The 12,913-nt window shown below is 30.9% G+C and overlaps 1 protein-coding gene across 7 annotated transcripts in view; it reads right to left on the bottom strand.

The window, feature by feature from the left end:
- The window catches only part of LOC145247464 (intersectin-1-like), a 334,749-nt gene that overhangs the window by 45,525 nt on the left and 276,311 nt on the right, over positions 1-12,913 (bottom strand). For all 7 annotated transcript variants that reach the window (XM_080109259.1, XM_080109257.1, XM_080109253.1 and 4 more), the window contains 2 exons: positions 4,911-5,078; positions 3,403-3,474 (listed from right to left, as the gene is read on the bottom strand). In XM_080109259.1, coding sequence (XP_079965385.1) covers positions 3,403-3,474; positions 4,911-5,078 — 240 coding nt within the window. The remainder of the gene's footprint in view (positions 1-3,402; positions 3,475-4,910; positions 5,079-12,913) is intronic.

Here is a 12,913-nt window from a genome sequence, read left to right as displayed (position 1 = left end):
ATTTTTATCTATTTATATATGTATTTTTGGATCCCCTATTTACTGTTTCTATCTCCTCTCCTTCTTTCTCACCTATCTTTCCTTTCTTCTTTTATGATTGGCTCTTCTTTAATGATCCCATTATTTCATAGTGGCTTATAATATTATTGGTACTATAAATAAGAGTCTTGACCGTTTCTTTTCTTTCTTTTTATTTATTTTCGGTGACCGACCCGCACGTGGTCTATCCAGGTAAGTCACGCATTTCTCCACACTATTACCTACATATGATTTTATGATTTACCCTTATATGTTGCATCTACTTTTAATTACTTGTTACCATTTTCTCTTATTCTTTCATTCTTATTTTATATTTAAATATTATTAAGCCAGTTTTTCTATATTTTCGTATTTTGCATAATTCTGGCTCTTCTCCTCTTCTGATGAGAAGCATTAAGCTTCAAAATGTCATGGCCTACAGAAGTTTTTTTCTTAATTTTCCCTTAATTTTTCCTTATTGTTCTCATGATATAATAAAATTATATACAACTTCTATCCTTCTTCTTTTATTCACCATCATTTAATTTATATATATATATATATATATATATATATATATATATATATATATATATATATATATATACAGTGTGACCCAAAAACAACAGAGGACATTCAATTGTTTTTCTGAGCATTTTACAGTCAACGGAGAAAAAAAAGGTCAAAGACCCTAGTGTTTTGATGTGATGTTTTGAATATAATAAACTAGTTATGGCCAAAGTTTCATTTCATTCGGACAAAACACAAAGAAACGGGGCCTAATTAGAGTTGGGGCCCGTTTTTTGGGGTCACCCTGTGTATATATAAAATCATCCACATACAGTATTATTTCGCTGTTTCACAGCTCATCAGTGCGGATAGACAAGCAACTACCTCGAGCTAGGATCGAAACCAAATGACAGTCGAAGCTTCTAACCATTGCGCTATTTTGGCTGCTGCTATGCGGGCAGTGAATCAACAATGTTTTGACATTGTCCAAAAGGAAAAGAAATCAAGACTGTACATCAAAATTTACAAAACAGAATACTCCAAAACCAATTTTCAAAAAAATCCTTATTCCGTGGAGTTTCAAATAATGCTATTCTTCTCTTCAAAGGAAAGAAAGATATTAACACATTATTGAATTTCTTTTCCAATCGGATTGTTTTTCACTCTACAATTTACTTACACGTTTCGACTAACATTGAAACTCTAACGATTTGTTTTTAAAAAAAACTTTCTACACTTCTTGGATTTACCATTGAGTGAGTCTTCATGTATTCTAGAGCTTCTATATTCGGTTTGCTTTCCCTCTTTTTCACATGACATGCATTTTTTTTGTTGCATTTTATGACTAAACATCATAAAGTGCTGTTTCATTTAACGCCATAACATTCTTACCTCGGCTATACTAATAATTTGTTAATATCTTCCTTTCTTCTGAAGAGAAGAATAGCATTCTTAGAAATCCACGGAATAAGGATTTCTTAAAAATTGTTTTCGGAGTATTTTGTTGAACAATAAATTTCCTTGTGAATTTTAATTTACAGTCTTCATTATTTTTTCTTTTATAACAAGCTCTACTCTCTTTTGTATTTGCATTGAGCTTTTTTGTTTGGTTGGAATTATTATATCAATATTAGTTTTAAGCCGACACTTGCTTTCATAGGGTAAACTTTTCACTATAATTGATGTGTGTGTATATATATATATATATATATATACATAATACTGTTATTGTTTGGTTAATATATATGTGTGTGTATGTGTTTCTTTTTTAGGGGGTAAAATATGTTTGTTTGTTTTTTTCAATTATATTTCACTCTTTGTGTATACCAATCCTTTTTGTTTAGAAGCTCAATGTACGTTAACCACAACAATAGAGCATATACAAAAGATCAACAGTATAGTTACATTACAAGATTCAACATAGGAGCTGCTTTTGCATAAAAAAAATAGATATTTTTATCTTGGAATATAGCTATACTTATATATATATATATATATATATATATACTTGCATGGGTGCCTGGCGTTGCCCGGGTATTTTGAGGTGAATGCTGAGCAAAAAAAAAAAAAAAAAAGGTCAATTTTTTTAACTTAGACCCCTATTATGACCCCTTAAAATTTATTGTTTAGGGCTCAAATAAAGTTATTAAGTTAGATCCATGTCCAAGGAATCTATACCTAAAATTTCACGTGTTTAGACCCAAAATTGTAGGAGGAGTTTGGTAGAGTTCTCAAAGGTCAAATCGTTGAACTTTGACCCCTTAATCGCCAAATTTCTGAATGGATAGTGAAATCTTTTTATTATTTTTCTTTTGCCTCCTGTTCCCTTTACCTCACCCTTTTTTTTAACCAAGTAAAATCTTTGACTTACTTATAGTTTAATTAAATACTTTTATATGCAAAATCCGATCCTGCATTTTGCTAATTCCTGCCCTCTGATGAGAAGAAGAGTATTTCTTCGAAACTCCGCGGATTATGGACTATCCACTTATCTTGTGCTTCCTTTTTTAAAATTAAATATGTTTTTAACTCTTTTTCAAGATGTCTTTTAACATGTTTTATTAATCATTTGTTCATATTATAAGCTCTATTTCCTTTTCGGTTTTATTGAGCTTTTTACATCTGGCTGAGTTTATTTTACTTGTAAATATTAACTCTTTAATATTTATAATATATTTTAAGTTTACCATTTTGATTATCTTGGTAAACTTATTGTAACTTTCATTTTTTTTTATTTTTATATATATATATATATGTATGTATGTATGTATGTATGTATGTGTTTTATGTCAGGTCATGTCATATGCTACTGGTACCATGTAACCCAGTACTACCTGCCTCATGGTCAGGTCACCGGCGACTAAACTGGTTCCCCCACCAGACTTGTTTGGTGAGGAGAGTGGCTAGTCTCCCTGAAGGATTAAAAACAAGACCTTCCAAAGGGCGAATGAACTCTTTTTCTAGGTCAACGGCCAACTAGCACAGTGTATATTTGTGTGTGTGTGTGTATATGTGTATTGGGGTGGAGAGGGCTCCCGTAAGCCGTGGTGAAGGAAACCTTTCTAGGAGAAGCAAATGTCTGATTTAAAAAACAAAGCGGGAGACCAGTACCCGCATTAAGCTGGTCTGCAGTTTAATTTGTTGCTGGCTATCTTGCTCTTGCTTGTTGCTGGATCTCAACATTTTGAACCGAGAGAGAGACTTAGCTGTCGTACAAAGCTAAGACTCTGTAACATCATCTTTGTATAGATACTCCCTCAGGCATTTGGGCTCATGGATTTTAAATGTCTGAGGGAGTGGCACTCGTCTGACAAGACGTTGCAATCATCATACTGTTATGATTATGAAGAAGAAGAAAAAAAAAAACTCACTTACTTTAAATAAAGTTCCAGCATAAAGAAATTTCCTGGGTCCAAGAGAATTGGTTACTGAATTAAAGGTTAATTTCTGAAAAGAGAAAATGAATATCATACTTCAAAAGACGATGCTGAACTTTGACCTTCTTCTATATAAGTATTTTTTTTTTTTTTTTGCATGGTAGTCACCACTTATCAAGGCCTGGGAGCCACTCGGGGATAAGGGTTATTGCGTGTTCAGTAATCAATGGGATAGTATCGTAGTAATCGTTAGTATTGGAGATTTGATAAAGTGTCTTACTTAAGGGGGCGATTCATCAAAAATTTGTTTATGTTGGACTTGAAGACATCCAAGTTGTAGTCAGGTGGGAAGCAGGCAAACGGAAGAGAGTTCCACAAGTGTGCACTTCTAAGAAAGAAGCTTTGTTCATGGAATCTACATTTTGATTTAGGCACAGATAAAGAATGGAGAAAATTATTGATCGTGGTTTCAGCTAGACGGGTGTTTTTCGTGAAAGATTGGCGAGGGGGGGGGACCAGAGATTGGAGCTCAGACGAGCACTTGCCATGGAAGTAATGATAAAACAAAGAAAGGCTCGCAACGTCTCTTCTGTGGGAGAGAGGTTGCAGGGAAGAGAAAAGGGCATCCCCCCACTAAACCACAAAGTCTATTTTGTATTCTGCTAAAGCAGGATAGGATGTTTTTAGCAGCTTTTTTTTTTTTTTTTTTTTTTTTACAAGGAGGTCACCACTTATCAAGGCCCAGAAGCCACTCAGGGATAAGGGTTATTGCATGTACAGTATGTTGTACGTTAGTGTTGAGATTTCATAAAGTGTCTACTTAAGGGGGCGATTCATTAGGAATTTGTTTACGTTGGATTTGAAGACATCCAAGTTGTAGTCAGGTGGGAAACAGGCAGATGGAACAGAGTTCCACTGGCGTGCTGTTCTAAGAAAGAAGCTGTGTTCATGGAATCTACTTTTTGATTTAGGCACAGATAGAGAGTGGGGAAAATTTTTGACAGTGGCTTCAGCTAGACGAGTGTTTTTCGTAAAAGATTGGCGAGGGGGGACCAGAGATTGGAGCTCAGACGAGCACTTGCCATGGAAATAACGGTAAAACAAAGACAGGCTCGCAACGTCTCTTCTGTGGGAGAGAGGTTGCAGGGAAGAGAAAAGGGCACCCCCCACTAAGCCAGCAGTACTCCATCCAAGTAAAACAGTAGATGTATGTGTGTGTGTGTGTGTGTGTGTGTGTGTGTAAATATTTAACCGATAAACTCTTGAACTACTTGTCACATAACAATGAAATTAACAGGAAATAATAATCAAACATCAAGGATGATTTATAACGAGTAAAATCTTTGTTTCGAATATAATGTTTTCGTTTCGTCACGGGTATGTAGATTTTAAGGTTTTTCCTTATTTTTGTACTTTTTAATATAGAGGGAATTCTGGACAAAGACATGTTACATTGATTTTTACGAACAAATATTTGTTAGTTTGTATTCTGTTGATCTACCTTACCTCAGCTAATGCGTCACACTGGACATGTTGTTGAATCCACTCCAAACAGTTGGAATTCTCTTTTTCTCTCACGCCTTCATTTACTTGGTTGCATAATTCTTCTCCTTGCACAAGCGCCTCCGTTAAGTGACCATAATCCGGATGATTCGGGGGGGTGTACTTCAGAATCTGCAAGCAAACAAATTTACAACTCGAAAAATTTCATTCACGAAAAAACAAGTTTGTAATTCAACATGTCCAAGCATCCAAGAACAAAACTCTGGCTGTCAATTTACAACTCTAAAAATTTAATTCACAAAAAAACAATCTTGTAATTCAACGTGTCCAAGCATCCAAGAACAAAACTCTGGCTGTCAATCTACCACACTTAAGTTTGAATGTATAACTATAGTTGGTACTTATTCAGAATCTGACCTAATATGGTGTCAGCATTTTCTAGCAGTTTACGATAATGTTGGGACGATAAATCGGAATCAATATCGAAAAAATTATGCCTATTTTCTGATATCAAAAATGATTCTTTTAATTGGCTTTTTTATTTCATTTTCTTTACAGAAAAATATTTTACCGCTGATAGTAATACCAAAATAATGAATATATATTGATTTTAAACTATTAGTAAAACTAAAATCGATTAATCATCCCTTGCATGTGTATATTTATGTTTGAGAAAATATTTGCACCTTTAACATGTTTTACAGTAATCGTGAAAAATAACAATTTTATAGTTAAATATGTAGAGATGTAGAAAGAATCGGAATCTGTAATTGTATCGGAATCAGGAATTTAATATGGAATCGGTAATTGTATCTGAATCAGAAAAAATATTGGAATCGTCCCATCTCTATGAGCAATCAACATGATTAGCCAATTAACTGTCAGCAGATGACAAATTTCAATGAAATAGTTTAAAATCATTGCCAGAAGAAATTTTCTTTAAATCAAAAAAATGAATTGCTCCATGCTATACGAAGTAAAAAAAAAAAAGGAACCCTACCCTTAAGAGTAACTGGAAAGCCTCCCACCAAAAAAAATGAAAGATTAAGCAAAAACAAAAACAAAAAAAGATTGTTAAAACACCTAACTTTCTTCGAAAAAGAAAAAAATACATTTTTTTTACACTTGTTTCCACGGTTTTGTCATAAAAAAATATTTATTTGCCAGTTTCCTTTTCAGAAGTAAAAAAAAATTGTTTTTTTCCGCTTCATCATCTAACATGTTTTGAATCGATCTGTCACGTCCACTATTTGAAAAGGGAAATTTTTCCCGAAATATAGATATTGTCACAGACATAACAAGTAAGACATTTGTATTTAATATAACTGAATAAATATATGTATATATAGGCATATATGTATGTACTTATTGATTTATAAATCGCTACTTGTTTTCGCCTTTTCTCATCAACACCAACTATATCTCATTTCTTGCATTGTGATAGCCTTCTAAATCTCTACTACAAAAATAAGATTATTCATTGGAAACTTTTCTTGAAAAAATAAAAAGGAAATCTTTTGGCATGCTTTTCTTGAACAAAAAATATTTTTCTTGAAACTTAAAAAGATTTTTTTTTTTTTCAGTTATTTTTTTTGTTTCCATTGTCAAACAAAAAAAGATTTGTTTAAACAACATTTCTTTAAAAAAAAAATTAACATATAATTATGCTTTTTTTTTAGTAGCTTTTCTTTTCAGTGTTTTGATTTTATCGTTTCTGACACTTGGTCTTCGCAAAGGAAACCATGCCGAAAGATGTCGATGCTAAGTCAGGTTCAAGAAAAGTACCCCATGATTTATAATAATTGTAAGGGCACATAACAAAATCAGTCTGACGTTCTCTTCCTGAGCTATTTCCACTCGTTATATCAATGTATTTGTAATGGCTACTGCTATCACAGTCATTATTAAAAAAATGTTTAGTTCAGATGGTGTCCATTTTAATATTGTTCTGATAATTTATTTAAAAGAAATTTTTTTTTTTTACATGGTAATCACCACTTATCAAGGCCCGGAGGCCACTCGGGGATAAGGGTTATTGCATGTACAGTAATCGATGGGATAGTATTGTAGTAATCGTTAGTATTGGAGATTTGATAAGTTGGATTACTTAAGGGGCGGTTTATCAGGAATTTGTTTATGTTGGACTTAAAGACATCCAAGTTGTAGACAGGTGGGAAGCAGGCAAACGAAAGAGAGTTCCACAGGCGTGCACTTCTAAGAAAGAAGCTTTGTTCATGGAATCTACGTTTTGATTTAGGCACAGATAAAGAGTGGGGAAAATTATTGACAGTGGTTTCAGCTAGACGGGTGTTTGTTCGTGAAAGATTGGCGAGGGAGGACCAGAGATTGGAGCACTTGCCATGGAAATAATGATAAAACAAAGATAAGCTTGCAACGTCTCTTCTGTGGGAGAGAGGTTGCAGGGAAGAAAAAGGGCATCGCCCACTAAGCTACGAAGTCTATTTTGTACTCTGTCAAAGTAGGATAAGCTGTTTTTAGCAGCTCCTGCTCAGATGTGGCAGCAGTTCTCCATCCTACGACATACTATGCTTTTATATAGATAGAGAATTGCAAAAGCAGTGAGATATCTACTGGAGCGGTAGAAGGACCCCACCATTTTTCCAGCGACCTTGGTAACAGATTTGATGTACATGTTCCATTTCAGATCAGGAGTAAAGATCAATCCCAAGAGCTTGTCAAAACATGGAGTCTCCCCAAGACGAGAACCATCCATTTCAATTGATGCCAGATGAGGATCAGAGCGTTGCTGATGTCAAGATAGGAGCTTGGTTTTAGATGCATTAAAAGTAACCAGCCACCTCTTCCCCCATTGTACCATGTGCTCAAGATCAAGGAGAGAGAATCAGAGAGAACTTTGTCATTTACGACCTTTGATGTGTTGCCATAGATGGTCATGTCATCAGCATAGATGTCAACGAATGATTTAAGTATATGTTTTGGGAGATCATTGATTGTAGATCAGGAAGAGAGTTGGGCCCATGATGAACCCCTGAGGGACTCCAGCATTAATACTGTGGGCTTCTGATTTCTGCCCATCAACCACTACTCTTATGAACCTATCAGAAAGAAATGATTTAATGATTGAGAAAACATTTCCAGTTATACCGTAACTGGAAATCTTGTGAAGTAGGCCTTTATGCCATATCTTATCAAAGGTCTTCGATATGTCAAGAGCAATTGCCCTAGAAAGGAAGCCTTTGTCAAGAAATTCACTAATCCTATGAGATATAACCGTTAGCACATCTGCTGTAGATCTAGTAGAATGGAAACCATATTCCATGTCACTAAGAAGGTTATTTCTGCTGAGGTGGTTGACTGCTTCTTTATTTAATATGGATTCCAGCAACTTACTCATCATGCACCAACCTATTGAGAGGGAGATGACTTTTCACCTGAATTCTTAAATACAGGACATACTGATGAGGTTTTCCAGGGCGTTGGGAAGCAATTCTCCTTAAGACAATGCGTAAACAGTTTTGTAAGTATGGGGGCAAGTTCTGGCTGAATCTTTTTCAACACTATAATTGGAATCCAGTCAGGGCCAGTTCCTTTACTAGAATCAAGTTTTTTGATTAGCTTGGTGACATCACACACAGATATTTGTATGCTACATAGTTGATGGCCTTGATTGCATAGGGTAAAATTAACTGCAAAGTTCTTGGCAAATAGTCTGACTTTTTTTTTTTTTGCTGACGAGATGACCTCAGGTCCATTGATAATGGTAGGGATAGAACACATGCTTCTGTTTAGGATTTTGTTTGCTATTTGCCAAAACTGGTGGGAACCAAGCCGCTGCTAAGCTACTTTGGATTTAACGGACTGAGCATATAGCTGTCTTGCATTTTTGTTACTCTTTTACAGTGGCTGCTGGCAGTCCTGAAAGCAGCTTTAGTCTCAGTACATCTATTACGTTGGTAGCTATGGAAAAAGTGATTTTTGTGCACGATGGCAGCAGCACATTCTGGGGAGAACCCTGGCTGGCTGTTAGGTTTTTGTTGGAATTTTTTGGATGGTATGAATAGGTCTATGCCTACTCAATTAACCATTCGGTCAGGTCAGGTCAAATCAAAATATATTTGCTTGCTAATAACATCGATCAACATTCCAAGAAAAAATAATTTTTAAAGTCTTCTTGTCATTATAAACATTTATATGTGTATTGTCTGCTGCTGCTGCTATCAAGGTCATCATTTAAGATGGCATCATTTTCAAAAATCTCCTGCAGTGAATGTTATATTTTTAAGGAAATTATAGGAATACATAATATTTTTGTAAAAAAAACATGGACCAACATTCCAAAAAAATATATTTTTTTAGATCTTTATTTTGATGCTCTCCAAACTAAGCTATTTTGGCTAGCTATATCTCTTATCATGCTAAACATTTATATCTACATTGGTTGCTGCTGCTAATACGTATATGATTATTTAAAATATTATCCATTTTTAAAATGTTCAGAGTTGGATGAATTATTTTTTGAATAAAATTAAAGAATTAAAAAAAGTACATTTTTTTGTTGTTAAAAACATGGACCACTATTAGAAGAGAACATTTTTTTTTTTTTTAGATCTTCTTAGTTTGATTCTCTGCTAGCTGAGCTATTTCAGCTGATTATATCTTTTGTTATGCTAAACATTTATATTTAAACTAGCTAGTGTTGCTGCTGATATCTAGGCCATTATTTAAGATGATATTCGTTTTTAAGATTTCCTGAGGTGGATAAGTTATTTTTAAAAAGAAATTAAAGAAATGCATTATTTTGTTGTAAAGAACATGGACTAACGATTTGTAAAGTATAAAAATAAAAAAATAACTGGGAAACATTGATTCTGTAGGACAAAACACTCTTACGCATAAAAATTTGAAATACAAACTTTCCATATATTTTTTATTTAATTGGAATTCATTATTGAGATGAGTATTATTTATATTAATTTATGTATTGCGGACTATTAACGTCATCTTTATTAATTGTTGTTTCACAACGTTTCGGTCAACTATTCCTCTGACGGAGGCCAAAGGAATAGTTGACCGAAATGTGAAACAACAACTAAGATGAGGATAATAGTCCGCAATAAATGAATTAAATCAACAAACTTTCTATTTTATATGTATGAAGTATGACTTAATCATTAATAATTGCAAAGACACAAAACAATGGATATCATTCAAAAAAATGGATATCATTCAAAAAATGGATATTAGCATTAAAAAAAGTGAATATCATTCAAAAAAATGGATATCATTAAAAAAAAATGGATATCATCATTCAAAAAATGAATATCATCATTCAAAAAAATGGATATCATAATTCAAAAAAATGGATATCATCATTCAAAAAAATGAATATCATCATTCAAATAAGTGAATATCATCATTCAAAAAAATGAATATCATCATTCAAAAAAATGGATATCATCATTCAAAAAAATGGATATCATCATTCAAAAAAATGGATATCATCATTCAAAAAAATGGATATCATTATTCAAAAAAATGGATATCATTCAAAAAATGGATATCATCATTCAAAAAAGTGAATATCATTCAAAAAAATGGATATCATTAAAAAAAATGGATATCATTAAAAAAAATGGATATCATCATTCAAAAAAATGAATATCATCATTCAAAAAAATGGATATCATCATTCAAAAAAATGAATATCATCATTCAAAAAAGTGAATATCATCATTCAAAAAAATGAATATCATCATTCAAAAAAATGGATATCATCATTCAAAAAAATTGATATAATCATTCAAAAAAATGGATATCATTAAAAAAAATGGATATCATCATTCAAAAAAATGGATATCATTATTCAAAAAATGGATATCATTCAAAAAATGGATATTATCATTCAAAAAATGAATATCATTCAAAACAATCGATATCATTAAAAAAAAATGGATATCATCATTCAAAAAAATGGATATCATCATTCAAAAAAATGGATATCATCATTCAAAAAAATGGATATCATTATTCAAAAAAATGGATATCATTCAAAAAATGGATATCATCATTCAAAAAAGTGAATATCATTCAAAAAAATGGATATCATTAAAAAAAATGGATATCATTAAAAAAAATGGATATCATCATTCAAAAAAATGAATATCATCATTCAAAAAAATGGATATCATCATTCAAAAAAATGAATATCATCATTCAAAAAAATGAATATCATCATTCAAAAAAGTGAATATCATCATTCAAAAAAATGAATATCATCATTCAAAAAAATGGATATCATCATTCAAAAAAATTGATATAATCATTCAAAAAAATGGATATCATTAAAAAAAATGGATATCATCATTCAAAAAAATGGATATCATTATTCAAAAAATGGATATCATTCAAAAAATGGATATTATCATTCAAAAAATGAATATCATTCAAAACAATCGATATCATTAAAAAAAATGGATATCATCATTCAAAAAAATGGATATCATCATTCAAAAAAATGGATATCATCATTCAAAAAAATGGATATCATCATTCAAAAAAATGGATATCATTAAAAAAAATGGATATCATCATTAAAAAAATGAATATCATCATTCAAAACAATGGATATCATTAAAAATAATGAATATCATCATTCAAAAAAATGGATATCATTAAAAAAATGGATATCATCATTCAAAAAAATGGATATAATTAAAAAAATGGATATTATTAAAAAAAATGAATATAATCATTCAAAAAAATGGATATCATCATTCAAAAAAATGGATATCATCATTCAAAAAAATTAATATCATCATTCAAAACAATGGATATCATTAAAAAAAAATGGATATCATCATTCAAAAAAATGGATATCATTAAAAAAACGGATATCATCATTCAAAAAAAATGGATATCATCATTCAAAAAAATGAATATCATCATTCAAAAAAATGGATATCATCATTAAAAAAAATGGATATCATTCAAAAAAATGGATATCATTCAAAACAATCGATATCATTCAAAAAAATGGATATCATCATTCAAAAAAATGGATATCATCATTCAAGAAAATGGATATCATCATTCAAAAAAATGATAGTCATCATTCAAAAAAATGAATATCATCATTCAAAAAAATGAATATCATCATTCAAAAAAATGGATATATCATTCAAAGAAATGAATATCATCATTCAAAAAAATGGATATATCATTCAAAGAAATGGATATCATTATTCAAAAGAAATGGATATCATTCAAAAAATGGATATTATCATTCAAAAAAGTGAATATCATTCAAAAAAATGGATATTAAAAAAATGGATATCATTAAAAAAAATGGATATCATCATTCAAAAAAATGAATATCATCATTCAAAAAAATGGATATCATCATTCAAAAAAATGAATATCATCATTCAAAAAAAATTAATATCATCATTCAAAAATAATTAATATCATCATTCTTAAAAATGGATATTATTAAAAAAAATGAATATCATCATTCAAAAAAATGGATATCATTAAACAAAATGGATATCATCATTCAAAAAAATGGATATCATCATTCAAAAAAATTGATATCATTAAAAAAAATGGATATCATCATTCAAAAAAATGAATGTCATCATTCAAAAAAATGGATATCATTAAAAAAATGGATATCATCATTCAAAAAAATGGATATAATTAAAAAAGTGGATATAATAAAAAAAATGGATATCATTTAAAACAATTGATATCATTCAAAACAATCGATATCATTAAAAAAAAATGGATATCATCATTCAAAAAAATGGATATCATCATTCAAAACAATGATAGTAATCATTCAAAAAAATGAATATCATCATTCAAAAAAATGAATATCATCATTCAAAAAAATGGATATCATTCAAAAAAATGGATATCATCATTCAAAAAAATGGATATCATCATTCAAAAAAATGATTATCATTCAAAAAATGGATATTATCATTCGAAAAAGTGAATATCATTCAAAAAAATGGATATCATTC

Source organism: Euprymna scolopes, chromosome 25, assembly GCF_053919585.1.
Source record: "Euprymna scolopes isolate OS-2025 chromosome 25, ASM5391958v1, whole genome shotgun sequence".
NCBI lineage: Eukaryota > Metazoa > Mollusca > Cephalopoda > Sepiida > Sepiolidae > Euprymna > Euprymna scolopes.
The sequence above is the reverse complement of the archived record's forward strand: the minus strand, read 5'-3'. Positions and strand labels throughout refer to the sequence as shown.